General features: G+C 39.2%; 1 protein-coding gene across 6 annotated transcripts in view; it reads left to right on the forward strand.

Moving 5' to 3' along the window:
* rapgef6 (Rap guanine nucleotide exchange factor (GEF) 6) overlaps positions 1-4,158 on the forward strand; it is a 158,611-nt gene extending 154,453 nt beyond the window's left edge. For all 6 annotated transcript variants that reach the window (XM_067608570.1, XM_067608571.1, XM_067608566.1 and 3 more), the window contains one exon: positions 381-4,158. In XM_067608570.1, coding sequence (XP_067464671.1) covers positions 381-403 — 23 coding nt within the window. In that variant the 3' untranslated portion in view covers positions 404-4,158. The remainder of the gene's footprint in view (positions 1-380) is intronic.
* The last annotated feature ends 13,661 nt before the right edge of the window (positions 4,159-17,819 follow it).

Below are 17,819 nucleotides of genomic sequence, written 5' to 3' on the forward strand. Positions count from 1 at the left end.
ATTTTTCTCTTAATTTTGCTTCTCTGTAAGATTGTCTGAGCATTTGAGGTGCATGGAGACAAAATCTGGATGAAAAAAATCTGTTTAAATTGAGCTACATCTGTCTCAAAAAGTCTGGGTAGCTTTGAAAAGTAGGAAAATATTAATCTATAAACACACCATACTCATCAGAAATGATATTACTAAGTAATTTTCTGCTCCATATCTTTTGTTAGTGTTCTGAAACTGATAATTAGCTGTTTGCCAGCTTTGTGTCTTTATTTTGGTTTTGAGATTGGTCTGATATCATATGAATCCACAGACAGTAAAAGAGTCTTGAATCTATTAAATTTAGCATTTTAAACCTGCACCCTAACACTTTCCTCTCTGCTCTTTTCCAGATGAACAAGTGTCAGCGGTGTAGAGGTGGTGATGTCACGCTCACACACACATACACACACGAGCGCATATTCTCACACGGACCAAGTCGTGTTGATCAGGTTTTGGACTAAGTGAGCAGCCTGCCATCGTCACGCATCAGAGCACATTCTCCAGGCCCCGCCCACAGCCCTGTGTGACATCACCGCGGACCATAACACACCTCTGGACCAGACCAGTGGGTCATGTGACGTCTCCGCACCTGCCAGGACTCGTACAATCATTTCTTTTTGAACTCATTTCATAAAAAAAAAAAAAGAAGAAAAGACTGGTTTTAGAAACTTTTTAAGAACTCAGCAGATAAAGGTGGTGTGATGGATTCACATCACGGTAGACTGATGTAAAATATATATATATATATATATAAAAAAAGGACAAATTAAAGAAGGAAGAGTGACGACAATGATGCCTCATGAGAAGAAGTCAGCCTCCTTGGAAACAGACCACCATGTACCTCCATTTTGCGCTCCAAGCTCTCTTGTCTAACAGCGTGTCACAAAGTTTTTACAGTTTTAAAATGTTGTACAGTGATTTTTTTTTTTTCTTCTTCTTTGCAAAGTGATTTTTTTGTGTGTGTGTGTGTGTGTGTCTTTTCAGTTGCATCTCCGAGCTTTGCAAAGTTTTTTTTATGTGAGAATAGTCAGGAGGAAAAGACAAAGGGATGATAGAGAGCTGTTGTCAGTAGTGCGAGTATTACGATGAACATTAGCTTGTGTTTTTTTGTTTTGTTTTGTTATTGTTTCCTGTCAGCTCAAAAGAAGATGAATGTAGATGAATAAGACAACAAAAAACAATTATTTTTTTCTTGCGGTTTTTATGGGCCTCTATCAAACACAGGGGACTGGTGATGTAAATTTACATCAGTGGTATCAGTTCCCTCATAAACCAACCAAATAAACAAAAACAACAGCTACAAAACCCAACTTGAGTATCCCAGTACTCACATTTTCAACTTCATCTGAAGTCAGAAACGCCCTCAGGAGATAAAAAGAACCCTTCGAGATATTTTTCACTTCCTCTCCAGGAGGTGAAAAAAATAAAAAAATGGAAACTCCTGAATAACAGAGAGCACATCTGTTTTTGTTAAGCACTTATTGTACTTAGTTGAGCTTTAAAGAAAAAGGAAAAAAAAAAAAACGACAAACAGCATCTCTCAGGCAGTTCTGAGTCTTTGTGTCGCGCTCTCCGTCACCCAGCCGCCTCTCTTATTGCTCGTTCAGTCTGACGCGAGGTACTTTAGCGGCATGCTGCCTCCTGGATGTTCTATAAAAACTGTATTATAACTCGTTTTTAATGAGCTGAAGAACAAATGCCTCGCTGCTTCCTGTAGAGTAAAACGCGTGTCGTTATTTTATTGCAGCAGCTATAATAAATTAGCACCGTGTATGTGTGTGTGTGTGTGTGTGTGTGTGTGTGTGGTCACACAACATGCATGCACGCGCATTTACACTCTTACACACACACAAACACACACCAAAAATCTTAGTCGGTGTGCATAAAGATGAACAGTGTTTACACCACCGCTTATTTTGTTTACAGTGTTTATTAGACTAGTTGTCTATGGAATTACAAGCTGAAATGTTAAAAGTATAAGTGCTCCAGGTTCATTTGACCTTGTAAATTTGTTTATAGCGCAGCAGGAATATGCAGATGCAACATAAACTTTGACTATGTGCTCACAGTGTACCTCGTTCATCTCGGTTTTTGCTTCTTATTTAAAAGAACAAGCAACAAAAACAAGTCAACAGATAATGTATTTTACCGCCTGGCTCGCATCTCCATTCCATGTTTATAGTGCATTTTGTAGAATATTTAAAGGATTTGCTTGAAATTGTTTTATTTGTATTGAAAACGGAAACAGATTTGTACATTCTGAGTAATGTTTTTGGAAACAGTAAAAATAGTCTATTTGTGTTTATCTGCAGTGCAGCAGGGGTGTAACTGGAATTAGACGTTCTTCTCTTCTCCTTCTGCTGTCTGTCTTGCGCTCTGTGACGCTTCTTTTGTATTGTTTTGCCACACAAAGACTTGAAATGATTAATGGTAATATATACATGGCATATATATGAATTTATACATATATTTTTTTGTTGTTCCTTTGCCATAAATTAATGTTAACTGATCATGTATAGATGAGAGAAGAGAGTCCTCTATAAAGGCTATTTTTGAATATTTTGTTATACGAAATAATCCGAGGTTGTGATTGCCGTGTTTCTGTCTTCAGGCAGGAGTCTTTACAACAATTTCTTTTAAGTTCTTCTCATTGTTCATGTCTTGTTTTTTCTCCTGTCACACTCTGTTGTTGGTGCCATTTCTGCTCTGTCTAGAAGTGTAATTGCTGCTGTGTTTTGGGATATGACTGCGTGCGTGTGTTTGTGTGTGTGTGTGTGTGTGTGTGAATTTTATTTGCGAGGAATCCCATTTTGATTCAGTCTGGGCGTACAGCACATATGGAAAGGCTCAGAAGTCGTTTCCGATTAAAGCTGGTCTCAGTTTGCAGCTTTGATTGCTCCTGCCTGCAGGAAGGTGGGCCCCCTGTGGGTCTCTAGCCGTCGGTTTCATGGCACGAAGCCAGTTAATTCAAACTCAGACTGGATGATTGAAAGGAGGTTTTTGATGCTATTATATCGTAGTCTGTTTGAATTGAACAGAACAAGCCCTGCCATGATGTCTGTATCTCTCCCTGCCTCTTTCTGAAAAACCTGTCAACTCAGCAGGACTTTAAAACCGAACCTTTCTCCTCACAGTAGAATCTTTGAAACAGACTGAGAGTCCGAAACTGACAATTCCTCTTTATTTGTTTTGCACAACTGTATTCCTCAGATTCTAAACCACAAATCAGTATTAATTAAAAAAAAAAAAAAAAAATAGCAGCATATGCGTCTTCCAAGAGTTGTCCCAGATATTAAGAATGGCAAGGATCTTCATCAGGAGTCACAAGAAAATTATTTTTAGTTTTACCTGCTTTCAAATGTTGGATTTAGAGCAAAAGTTTTGTTTTTTGAGGGTTTTTTTTTTCTTGAAGTTGTACCGAAATTCAGAATGAAACTCTTTCAGCACTCATTGGTCTTTACATCAGTGCTGTCTCCTAGAAAATTAATTAAGGAGTTTTTTTTTACTCCAAATAATATGCTACATATTCTTTTTGTTTTGTTTTGTTTTGTTTCTTTCAGGGCTAAATTGCATTCAGTAGTAAACCCCTCCTCTCCCCCCTCCGCACACAGTTGGTATGTTTTCATGGAGGACCTGACAGTTAGCAGTCATTATACAACATGTCAGCCCTTTGAACAAACATGAAACTGGAGAAAGATAAACTTCACCTCACTCACAGTTTGATGAAAATATCTGATTGTAATTTAGCCCGTGTCCTGCCATGTTACCTGGAATGCAATAAGAGAGATGTGAATGTGTTTGATGTAGACATCTTTTGGCATTACAGCAGAAATGCACAACAATAAGCTTAAATGTGGTGAGTGTGCTGCACAATCTGTACAAAGAGGTATTAACTCGGTCTGTGGCTTAAAGTTTGCTTTCGTCTCACACTTCTCATAGCTGTTGTAACTTATGTCTTTTAGAAAGACAACATGATTTTGCTCGTACGCTTTTTATGTATTTTTTACGAGTGATTGTAAATAGTTGTTATATTTTTGTTTAAGAGAATGTTTAAAAAGGAAAAAGTACCTTTTATTTCTTCAAGTCTACTGATATGAATTTGGACAATGAATAAAATATTAAACTGAAGCGATTTAGTGTCTTTACTAATGTGTGATGTTTGGTTGCCGACGGTTCTCTAAACCAAATGTGGTGCATTTATTTCTGGCTTTTCTACTGTTAAATACAAGATACTTTTCGTGTCCCTAAAACACTTCTCCTACTCCTACTGCACATATTCCATTCATATACAACTACTTTAAAGTAGCAAGTATGTTTTGTAGGAAACATTTGGCCTCCTAGAGGATGTTTTTATTAGCCATGTTAGTAGCGTGGCTCTAGGGATAGAATTAACATTCAGTCAGTTGATCCACCACTTTGGTCCAGACTGAAATATCTCAGCAAATACTAGATGGATTAACATTAACAGTCCCCAGAGAATGAATGATAAAATGGTTTTATGGCATTAGTTTTTAATGAAGCGACTCAAAGCACTTGGTTAAGGTCGTGGAAAGATTGTGGTTAAATATTGAAAAGGTAAACTTACAGCACGAGATGGGACATGTTGACTTTTTAAATATTTAACTGTAATCTTTCCATAACCTTGGTAAAGTAAGGAGTAAATAGTGAGTAGAAGTTGCCTCATTTTAAAAGGTTGCAAGTCAAAAAGATTGGGAGCTAAACTGCTCAAGTCCTCTGAGTAAAAATTGATACTCTGTTTGCTACCAAAAACCGTCACCAGTGCTGCAACAGCCATAGCTTTTTGCTTTTGTACTTCAATGTTTTAGAACAGGATGAAAATATCTATATAGAGATAGAAACAGGAATAAAGTTTGAAATTTCATTAATTCTTTTTCAGAAATGGAGCATTAATACTGTGAAAATATGAATTTATGTCACAGAAAGGGATTGAATCCTCAATTGAATCCAGATAAAATACATTACATTTCCAATCAATTTGAATTGTGTTACTTTTGTCATGATAATGATTTGGTATCATGCCATCTGATCACAACATCAAACAAAAAACGCTATTTTACTAGTATACATGTTTTCATTAAGCCTCTTTGAGATTCTTTCTGACTTATTGACCAATCTTGATGATTTGGAGTTTTTGCTCAAATTGTTTTCCTGAAGTGAATTTTATTCTGATGAAATGTGAAAGGCATTGGATTTGAATTAAGTTTTGAAATCAGTCTTGCTAACTAGCAACATCTATACTGTTGCTAAAATGATGTCTTGTTTCCAAGACATTTCCGAGAGTGGAGCTGGACTTGTGATTCTGATGCTCCAGATTACACGGTGAGTTTCATTTTACTTTGTTTTATATGCCAACATCTCCAAACGGCTTAATTTTATTTAGATAATGTCTGTGTAGTAGCGTGTACCACTTTATAACCGATGAAGTTGTTTTCTTTTATGCTAAAGTACCAGTAGATTTAGTACTATAGTGGCCTTTATGAAACACATCAGCAATTTACAGAAATATCCCCAGTCCGTCAGTATTGCATCCCTGGATGGATGCAACACTGAAGAGTGGATGTGCTATATAATTGTAATAATGATAATAATAAATAAATAAAACATGTTTTCACACCCTCTTTGAACACACTTTTTTTTTTGTTTTTCAGGTGTTTCATAGTGATCATCCCTGAGAGGCACCTCAGCAGGACAGAACAAAGTCCAGTCACTTTCTCAGTCTTTCGCTCAGTCACTACAAACCCTTAAAAGTACACACTCGGACAGTTTGGTTACAGCTTGCATTAGAAGAGCATGTTTTTTTAATGTAAAGTTTTTTATTGAATTTTATAGAAAATACCAATTAAAAAACAAACAAACAGGCAGGTAACCAAACAGACATTGATATAAGATAGGCACTTATTTGGTTACAGTAGTGTGGTGAGCATTAGTACATGGCAACAATTACGGATGTATTGTACCAAACCAGGGTTAGGCTGCTCCCTATAGACATATACCCACTGAAGTTGTCCCATTTTATTGAGTCTTGTTGGGAAGTAATAATATATATGAAGTATTTAGTATTGAATGAATTTCCCTCTAACTTCTCTGATATATTTCCCATTGTTGGAAAGACTCCCATTAGAGGAGCATGTTTATTTTTTGTTTTATGTCTTTATTTGTGTACAATGTTCAGACAGACTGCACTACTTGTTTAAGTATTTACTTTTTAAATGACTTTTGAATGTTTAATTACCTGAATAAGCTCCATGCTTTGTTTTTTCTATTACTTTCTAATTGTATACAAATGTTTAGCATCATTCATTTATAATGTTAATAAAGTAAGACATGGTTTGAAAGAAACACCTTGAAGTTGTATAATTTGTCTAAACATTTGAAGTCACAATTCAAATGGCTGTTTATTCACTGTTGTAAATACTGTCAATGAATAATAATGTCAAGTAACAAGGTTTGTAGACAAAAATATTTAAGACTTAAGCTCACTGTGTAAAAATCGGTAAGTATGCCACTTGTGAAACGTGCAAATTAACAGTTTAAACACAATAAACAATGCAATCGTTTTGGCAGTATTTTGCTGTAAAAGTAGTGAATAACAGTTTTATGCTGTATTTATAAAAGCAGCAACAAACTGTTAGTTTTAGCAACAGCAAGACACCGTTAATTTTGCGGTAAATTAATAGCAACCCTGCATTTGGTAAGTAGTACTTGGGAGGTCCTGGAAGGCAGCAGTTCACTGCAGCTGGCCCAGGTTTTCTTATGGGGAAGTACCCAGGGGGAGTGTGGTAACAATTGCCAAGGTGCTGGGAAGTCAGCATCTAGCTGCAGCTGGACCCAGGTGCCTGACCGATGCTCCCAATTGCACCCATGAGCAACTACTACTACTACTACTACTACAAGAACAAGAACAAGAAATCTCAGCATGCCATGAGAACCGCGCAGTTCTCAAAATATATGTATTCACACTATTGTTCTTCAAAGGTTTATTTATAATACAGGGCAGGTGTGGGGAAACAGAGCAGGGCAGAACTAATGATGCTAGGCGCAGGGCAGGTGTGTAGATGGGCAAAGCAAGCACAGGAACATACGGGGGAACACAGCAAAAAAACGAAAACCCAGAAAACACAAAACTCTTTCTAATATTGAACCACAGCAGAATAAACATGAATACAACTCAAATGCCCAAGTAACACTACAATCTCTCATCCGCAACAAACAAAACCAAAAACCCCAAAACACAAAAAGTCCAGAAATCCCAAAAACAAAAAGTCCAAAAACAAAGAGTCCATGACAGAAAGTCTATGGGAGGAATGTTTGCAAGTGCTAAAGTATTGATACTACATGGACAGGTGTCCCATGTGGAAATGCTCAACATATTAAAAAATGGGACCAATAGCGCCACCATGTGGTCAGTTATTACATGTTTGCACAGTGTGTTCCTTGGACAATGCTGATTCAACTGATATAGGCCATGCCCATTTGCACCTGGAAATATTTTCCCGCCTTTTTGGATTTTTTGTTTCTGTTGGCACATATTTCATCTAATCTTCACCAAACTTGGTAAATACCATATTAGATGACCCTAGACAAAACTTATGAGTTAATTTCTGGGTATCACTTACTGTTTGTCTGTAATTGGTTGCCAAACTTTTGAAGGTGTAGATGATGCCCTTAACGGGCCAGAACTCTTCAATGCTAAATTGGATTGCAACCAAATTTGGGAATGTTGTACATAAAGTCACACTGCACAAGTGTGTAACATTTGATATAATTCTACCCACAGTAAAGTAACATTATAAATGATATCTCTGCAATTCTGTTGTCTTTAATAAAATGAAACTTTGTACACAAGTTCTCCATGAGAATCTGCACAACATACTGAATCATGGCACCAATAGCCCCACCTTGTGGTCACGAGTAAAACACCACTATACAACTTATTAACCTGCCATATCTCTTAAATGTAATATATCATGGTAACCAAATTCTGCAGTGTTGTATAAATGGGGATGCTGAACAAGTGTGCTGTATTTGCAGCAATGCTTTGCAAGTTATCTCAGCTGTCAGCATTCACACGCATTTTCCACAGGAAATGCATTTCTAGTTTTTTTGTTGTTGTTGTAGTTTCCATTTTCTGATACTCTTTACCACTAAATCTTCCAGAAAAGTGAAGGAACTTAATCTCTTCCCTGTGTTGTTCAGATGTCCTCAGTTTTGTCCTTGCCGTCTCTCCACCTTCTGCTGCGTTCAGCTTACTATCAGATCTGATCAGAGCCGTGAGCATCACGCTGTGCTCAAGGTCAGGTTCCTTTTATTACTCATTAAAGGTTTACTGTCACACAGAGGGGCAGGAAGTCGTGCTGGTTTCTCTGTCTGCGTGTGAAAGAATACACCAGTCTGTGTGCATTGCTGGCTGAAGTACTGTACGTATGGGGTGTTTTCCTACTGCAGATGCATGTGTGCAGGTTGAATTGAGCCGAAAAATGTGTCTGTCTGTGAACCACATGTGAATCTTTGTTAATGTATGTACATTAGCGCTGTCTTTATGTGTAATTATTACTGCAATTTTTTAGTACATAAAAATGTCACATGTACACATGTTTTACAAAGGATTCACAGAGGACAATGCTAGACAAGTCTGAGGATATACAGAAGTCAGAGGACAGAATTCACCATCCAGATAGCTTGAGGTGTCTTGTTAGTATGGACTTAATTGTCATCGACAGTGTCATGGCAGCTGCTGTGATGCCTGTATATGTATTTTTGTGTCTTTTTTTCTGTTTTTCTTCTCTGCCTATCTCCCCCTCCCCTCTCTTCTCTGTCGCTGACATGGGTGTGTCGCTCCTCCCGGCTGGCTGGCTCCACACCTGTTCTTCGTTGCAATCAGTTCACCGGGGCTCAATCACCTCATCAGCACTCAGTATAAAGACTCTGGTTTTCCACCTACTCCTCGCCAGATTGTCTGCTCACCATGCGTGGATCACCTGTGCTTGCCGCTTCCTCGTGTCAAGGATTTCACTCTGCTGACCTGCCTCCCCTACTCAAGCCCACTTCATCATCAACTGACTAGGCCTTTTTCCCCTCACCTCCAGCCATCCAGCCAGCCCCAACCTCCCTGCTCCCCGTCTTCATTAAATCCTTTGTGCTTTAACTCTGTCTCAAGTGTCTGCTTTTGGGTCCAGCTAACACAAACTGTTATAGACAGCAGACTATAAACACCAAGACTGACTGAATTTGTAACATGCAAAGCTGCACCAGACAACCTTGCTGAGCCAAGATGGCAGAAAGAGCCAACTCTTAAAAAACAGCCAACTGTGACACATAAATGCCAGTAACATTAATGGCTGCTATTAGGGTATCATTATCGGTTGATTGGCAGACAATATTTACCAGGTTAACAATCTTAGTGTTGTATCTTAGCATTCAAGCCTTTGCTAGAGCAATAAAAACAAAGTACAGCTTAGGTTGATGGGAATGTCATTAGCTTTGCAATTATTTGGTTATAAACTGAAGTATTGGTTAAATTCTGATTGTGCCCTCATGATATCACTAAATGAAATCACCAAAGACATTTGAATTTATCATCGAGGGACCTTGAATATTTGTACCAAATTTCATGGCAATTAATCCAATCGTTGTTGAGCTTTCTCAGTTTGGACCAAAGTGGTGAACCAACCAACTGCACAACTGACATTGTCACCCACAGTCATAATCAACTCTGACTTACAGCATGAGACGGATAGGTTGACTTTTTTAATATGTAGCTGAAATCTCTCTGTAACCTTATCCAAGTAAAGAGTAAACATTGAGTACACATTGCTTCACTTTAATGGGTCACAAGCCCCCCATTTTGTTTTTTTGTACCACATTGTTTTAGAATAGGATGAAAATATCCATACTGTAAAATTAAAAAGATAACATAAAACCTGCCATATCATTTGAGAAAAATAGTTCCAAATCCATTTTATTGTCCACTGAAGTAACCTCACAGGACAACATAGACACCAGAAATCATAACTAAAGGCTCTTTTACACCGTGCGATTTGGGTTGTCTGAGGCGAAAGTTGACAATCATGAGAGAGACATGGTGAAATCTTTGGTCGTCGATCCAAAACGGAGGTCCTAGATTGCACTGGGAGACACGTACACCAACCAAATTCTCACAGTGTGACTGCTGCTATGATCCATGTCTACAAACAAATCAGAATACCACATGAATACAGTAAACTTACGCTCAAACTGGTTTTGACACTATCCGAACTGCTCCTTAAAGACTCTGTTCTGTATCTGCGATAAAGTTCAAATGATGTGTAATGGAGATGGGTCAGGGTGGTGTGCAAGTGAGAGTGAGGGTGGTATGTTGCGAGTGGAGAGGCATGTTAACCAGCATGTTCAAAGAGCTGGTCTCTCCACTTCAGAGAGAATATTCCAGAACGATGAGAGAAGTGAAAGTTCAGCTCCGAGTGGGATTTGGCAGGAAACGACTCAGTGAAATTACACACAGCTTCAATTATACATCACAAAGGGCGAAAGAGCCCCACTGGATAGCAGGGGAGGAAATGTGGTAAAACGGGAACGTTCGAGTTTCGTAATATGTGCGGCCTGCATGTGGGTGTATGTGTGTGTGTGTGTGTGTGAGACACCTCTCCTCTGTTTTGACTTTGAAGTTGTGACTTTGTCAGGAGCAGAAGCCGTGAGCAGGAGGTGGGAAAACGGAAACTTTACCACCTGAGGGTTGTGCGCACACACAGGGGTTTGGCTTTTAGCATATTCCTGTCTAAATGAAAATTTGTGAAGCAAAACAGTTTGAAAAAATATTCTGTCCCCTGTACAGTCTCAGCGCTGCCCTTGAGCGCATACATAACAGAAAACAAGTTGGTTTTCCTCATGTGATGTTAACCTTTCATGTCTCCTGCATGATCATGTACTGTAAATAAATTGGTTCCAAACTTTTTATTTGTTTCCCTGATGTCTTTATGTCTTGTTATTGTACTGCATAAATGACAAGTTTATTATGTTGGAGTCACCTTAAAGGGATACTTCAGTATTCTAGTCCCGCACTACTAGAGTTGGTGGACTTCAAGAGACACGTTTAAAAAATGAATGGTCAAAATCGCAGCAGCTGTTGCTCTAAGAGTTTAAGATGCTGACAATCTCTCTCCTGTCATTTCCAGTCACTTCTGTACTGACATCTGTCCAATAATGGGAAAAAATCCCCCCCAAAAATACTTACACTAAGCTTCAGTCAAGCTCCAACAACACTTCCCATAATGCAACTGAATAAACCTCCCTGCTTGCTGTCAATGAACACGTCTTTCAAACTCCACACCCCTGGTTTTTTATGTAGACTTGCTATTGAAGGAACATTTTTAAATTTTTGGGAAATACACTTATTTGCTCTCCTGCCAATCAATATCACTCTCATATCTGGAGCTAGAGCCAAGAGGTAATTAGCCTATAGCTTAGCATACATAATGGAAACTGGGGAAATAGCTAGCCTGGAGAGTTGTATTGATCTTCTCATCTGCTGTAGGTCTCAGTATGAAGGCAAATAAGCTATTTCACAAAAAAAGTCAAATATTTGCAATATCCAAACCCAAGCTGAGATATCTGGGTCATAGTAATTTCCCAAGACTTGACAAAGATCCTCAAGAGCCACAATAGACATTACACAACCTTCCCTTTTAAACTACCATTTTTGACTATACATGAAAGCATATATGCACAAGTCGTTATTTTCCAACACTTCTCATGTATTTTATGTCTCATTCGGTGTGTGTTTGAGTCTACCATACATTGCACAGTGGTTGTGAATGTTTGAATGCAGTAATGTTTTGGGGACAAGGTGACTTCAACCACTCTTTCCGTCCAAGTCAAAGGCCAGTCAGTGATCAACGACACTGTCCAAGGAGAGGTGATGTCCAGCAGAGTCATCACTACAGTTCATCCTCTTGTTCTTCACCTCTTCCGTCATGTGTCACATCAGGTCACATCAGTCATTTTCTATTAAAACCTGTGATAATTCAGCCAGAATCACAGTAAGTATGTTTAGATATCTGTTAAATCTTAAGGGTCGCAATGACCAGAAAGATTGACTAATTCAAATAAAGTGTACCTACACAGACATTTCTCTGTGATTTGACTTTAGAGAGATTCTGGTTAATTAGCAGCTTCTCCTGTTTATCACCTTTCAGATGTCATTTGAAAATGTCAACAAGGTTTCACACCAGAAGTGTCATGTTTGTTTTTGGAGAAATTGGCGCTTCCTCCATTTGGTTGTTAGTTCAGCCCAGCCTTGTGTGAAAGTCTCAAAAATATCAAAAAGTATTTTTAAACCATTACATTAGTTAACAATTACAGTGGTGGAAGTGCTGTGTTCAGAATGCTTCATACAGGTTTGATAACATGAAATAGAAAAATGGAAGCAAAATGTTGATGTCGATATGTTAATTTTGAATGAAATTCTGTACTGGTGTATAGTTGTGCTTGTCTCCAAGTTCATCTCCAACCATTTATTTACCCAGTATTCATAACTGGGGGGTGTCCCTTAAAGGTTTGTGTTATTTTAGCATGTATGAGTGACAGCAGAGAGGGAACAGCCTGAACTCAACAGAAAATCAAAAGCAAAGATGTTATTGAGCCATTTTTGATGTGCTGCATATAAACAGAGAAAGGCATATTTTCTTTTCTTTTTATCAAATCTCTTAGAGCTCCTAAGTCTGCCTCGCCAGACGTGTACGTGGCACAGAGCCACATGTTGAGATGACACCCTCCAGGGTTGCTCTGGCCATTTTTCACCACCTCCTCAAGGCTTCCTGCAGCTTGTAAAAGGGGTTGAGGTCGGTGTCCTTGCATCACACTGTCCCTTGTCCTCAACAATGTCAGCAGTGCAGCGCAGATAAATGACCTGACAAGCCCGCAGGATGTAACCCAGTGGTAAAAAGCCCACAAGTAATCCTTCAAACTCATATTTTCATTAATTTTTCCCTTTTTTAGGTTTCACTGTGCATTTAGTTTCATGTGTGAGGCATTTTAAATGTGTTTGCCTTTGACACTCGCAGCAGGTTTCGCAGTGTCAGGGGCATCTGTTAATTAATATAACACTGTTCACACTGTGGTCTTTTAACTACATCTGTGTTTGGCTTACCTCCATTCTGCCCCCTTTTCTTTCAGTTTTAAAAATTGTATCAACTCAAAACATAACAGAACAATTCACAAACCTGGTGGAGATGATCTTGATGGAGAATAGATATAATTTAGAAGATACATCGTTAAGTGTGCGAGTGGTGACCATATTTCTGTTGTGAACTGTAGTTAAAGGTTGGTTTTAACTGGTAAAATCTGATAAATCTGACAAATAACTCAACTTATTGTCTAATTTATGGTCAGGATGGATTCAGTGGATTGATATCCAAAATCAACTTAGTCTCCCTTTGGACGTTTTGAGTATAATCTTTCAATCAATGTATTTTGACCCTCCTTTCAAATTCCCTCCAGGCTGGGAAGTAAGTCAGTCTGTGTCCTGATTGGAATGAACATTTTTCTTTAGTATCTAAACTGCTGTCAGGAGAATGATGTTGTAGATTTTTTTTTTAATTAGACTCTTTTTGGCCCTTTCCTGTTCAAGTACTTTAAACAATTTCTCTAGTTCAAACATCCATTTGCATGTGTTCCCCCATATTTTAAGTTTCTGGAGATGAAATGTTAATTGTGAAAAAATACAAAAGTCATGGGCTGTATTAAAAAAAAACATTTAACAACAGAGTTGACCACACTGACAGCCATGAGGGGGCAGTGCTGCATTTTTTGGAAACAGTGCCTGTAGAAAAGCTCTGCCTCTGCGTCTCTACTCAGGCAGTTATAAGGAAAGATTTGTGAAAGACTATTTGCGAGATTTGTGAGAGACTATTTGGGGAGCATATTTCACCCCAGAGATTGTCTATCCTATTAAGGTGCAAAGTACCAACACAGTTGTTCATTTTGGAACAATGCAGTCCTGGCTTTGTGGAAGTAATGATTGTGTCTGTCTCAATTGTCTTTGCCCTTTCTGCAAAAGTCTCCTCTCGTCTCTGGACTAGTAAATGTTGGCTCCTAAAGGGGGAATGGCCACCACTCCTCCACACGGAGATTTAATTGTTATTTTTAATGGATAGTTGTGTGTGTGAGGAGCTGTGTGATTTAATCGACTCAGTGGGTGTGCAGGGTGTGTTTGTAACTTCACTTGGTGTGTGTTTTTGTGTATGCATGACCTGGCATTACTTTCAGTGAATGTCTTGGCTTCAAGTAAGATTTTGTGTGTGTGTATGTGTGTGCGAGAAAGAGACAGATAGAGAGAGTGAAGTCATTTGGGAGCGTAATATATCCTCCCTAACTGCAGAAAAAACAGTTGCGGCTGCACATAAGGGCCTCATCATCATCATCAAATATCATCATCATCATCATCATCATCTGTATATCATTACCTTAACCAGCAGAGTGAGATGCCTTTTGGGAGTAAGTAGACCCTCTGTCTGAGTAAATAATATTCTGAGTAACACAACAAATGCACAAATAAACTTTATTTTCACTTGCTATATTTTATTTAAACACACAAAGGTCACATTTGAAATTTTGTCTGCGCACACACAAACCTCTGTACACACGCCTCACATCAGCCCTCACACACACACACACGCACACACACACACACACACACCAACATCGTTACTGCAGAACAAACCAAGAGGTTAGCTGCAGTTCACATCCTCTCTTCCTCTCATCCATCCTTCTTAAGGAACGTTGGCAAAGATCAATCCAAAAACGTGTGTGTGTACTTGTGCGTGCAACCCTGTGTGTGTGTGTGTGTGTGTGTGTGTGAGTATGAGCTTCACAAGAGACAGTAAGAGTGTGTACAGTATATCCTTACTAACACTAAGATTGACTTTATGTGTCTGTACTTGGGTTTTTGTGTGAGTACATGAGCAGGTATTTGTGTGTGAGTGTATGTGTGTGTGTGTGCGCACATGTTTAAGTGTGAGTAACCCTTGCACGGGGAGCAGCTATGGTTGACAGACTAAAGTAGCCCGACACCAATTTCAAATAATGAGTCTGGGTCAAATGGTTCAGAGGAGGAGGAGGAGAAGGTCAAGAGTTTGAATAGCATGATCGACCAGATCCACACATACACACACACACATACAAATACACACATGTGGATGGACACACTTGACTTTTTTACCCTTTTTAGATGAAGCAAGTGGAGAGGGACGGAGGGTGAAGGGAAATGGAGAAAGGCTTTAGGGGAAATTTTGAAGGAAGAGGGAGGAGATATGAGTTTATGTGTGTGTGTGTGTGGGAGGGGAGATGGGGTGAGATGAAAGTAGAGCAGAATGATCTCAGCAGGACGTCGCCTTTGCCTGGAGCAGACCCAGAAGAAGACAGAAGAGAAGGGCGTAGAGGTGGAGAGAACAAGGAGGAATAAGGCGCAGTGAAACGCCTGCAGTCATGGAGAGGGGCGACATTCATAGTTTTGTACTCGTTTGTAGTTCTGTGAAATTTCTGCTTACTTTCTCCCCTCCAAAAAGCTGGGCAATCACTGCTTGAAGAGGGCTGTCGGTTTCGGAAAGTTATAAGAATTGTTAGATGTAGCCCCGTCAATTCTGATGTCGGAAAGATGTGAGGGGAGGATGTTTCCAAAGGTGTTCAACCATCCGACAAGCAGTTCTGATGAAGCATACTGGCAGCTTAAGGCTACATCCACACTAGAATTCTTCTACAAGAAAAGGGTTGTTTTCAGTCTGAATAAAGCCAAAAACTGTTTTTCAAAAATGGTCTCCAGAGTGACTAAATCTGAAGGCTGTGACTGGCCAAACTGACATTTAAAATGACTAATCTCGGAGAAAGTTAGAGGTGACAAACGGATGTCTTCCTAATTTTCACTGCCAATGACAGAAATTACACTAGTGTGGTTGTGCATTAATCAAATAAAATTAATTCAGCCATCTTAGTGTAGACATAGTCTACAGGCTGGAACATGCTTCTCCAGGCTGCACATAAAATGTATGTGTTTCTTTTCTGTTTTAAATACACCTCCTGATGGGAGTTGGATCATCTAACCAGCTTTCTTGATGCACAGGTCCCCCTTACATGTCGGTTGAGATCTGGGAGCTGCCTCTGCAACCCCTCACCCCTTCTCTGCCAAGGCCAGCGAAGACTTTCACGTATCTTCAGGGAGGCATAGTTTCAGTCTACGAAAGACGGGGAGAGGAAGAGCGAGAGAGATGGAAGAAGCAGCAGCAGCAGCACAGAGAGAGAGAAAATGAGAGTGAGATGAGGAAGGGAGTGAGAGATGAGAAGAGAGAAAAAGAGAGTGTCAGAGGGAAAACCTAAATACCCCCCACTGTGGAAACTGGGGAAGAACTGCAGAGAAGTGGATGAGAGAATGGATGGGGGGTACTTAGTGGGAGGCCCCCCCTTTGAACTAGATATCATGATAGAGAAAGAGAGGGAGGGAGGCACCTCAGACTAGATCAGTATGTAGCAGAGCAGATTAAAGACACACAAAAAGTAGAGACTGATGGAGACAAAAAAAAAGAAGACACTTCTGCAACTCCAGCAAAAGGAGGAGAGGAGAGGAGAGGAGAGGAGAGAAGAGGAGAGGAGAGGTGAGGAGGCTGAAGGTCTAACCTCCTCCAGTGCCTCTGAGCTGAAGCCAGGTCTTTGATCCTGCACTTCATTTAACTCCACTGTAGGATACCCTCTCAGTTTGATGCACAGGATTAAAGGCCAATTCCAGAGTTTATTTGACATATAAAATATTATTCACACAGATTGACCTGTATTGCATTTTACAACTTCACTTGTGGCATATTAATTCAGAATACAGCAGGACATGCTGGTAACTGAGCGGTCTACAAGACAGACCGCGTGATATCTGTGATTCAAGGTCAGGACTGCTGTTGCTGCAAGTCATTCATCTCTCTCATTTTCTGTCCCTCACTGTTTCCCGCTGCTTATCACTCGCACCTGTCATACATCGAAAATGTCATTAAGACATTTAAAACAAATTCAAATTACACCTTTGCTTTGGCTCAAGATTGAAATTCCTTTCATTATCTCCTCACTCTAATCTGAGTCATTATCTACTTAGACTTATGCCACACAACACACAACAAGGGAGCTGCATAATTATTATGAGAGAGCTAGGAGAAAACTGTAAGTTTGGTATTGAAAAAAAATGTTATTTTCATATAAATCATCTTATGGCAGCCGGTAGTCCTCAGGAGCTGTTCAGAAAGCTGTGGGTTGACTAACTACATTTATTCGACAGCTTTATTTACTTTTCAGATGAAGATTTGACACAATGGATAAAATAACAAACTTTTAAAATACAACACATTGTTAAAGATGAAACCAGCGGTTTCCAGCCATTTTGGCTTTTGACGTCTTACAAAAAGCAGTGTGTAGTCGGGGTCACATTTCAGATGTCTATGAGTTGTTAACAGCTCCACCAAATAGTGATTGTTCCCTCTAAAATTCTCACATGCTTTCATTTCAATAAATGTTCAAATGATCCAATATTTCACCAAAAATCAAAGATTAGAGAAAAATTCCAAAAACTGAAAACAGATTTGTGTATCAGAACTTTGTTTTTTCTTCTTTCCTCTCCCATTAATCATCTCACAACCCCTCAGATTTATCTGGTGACCCTTTGGAGGGGCCCGACCCCTAGGTTGGGAACCACTGGATTAAACTAGCTAACTGTATATAAAGTAGTTCAAACTAGCTCCACCTAC

The sequence above is a fragment of the Thunnus thynnus genome, chromosome 13 (genome assembly GCF_963924715.1).
Source record: "Thunnus thynnus chromosome 13, fThuThy2.1, whole genome shotgun sequence".
NCBI classification, from domain to species: domain Eukaryota; kingdom Metazoa; phylum Chordata; class Actinopteri; order Scombriformes; family Scombridae; genus Thunnus; species Thunnus thynnus.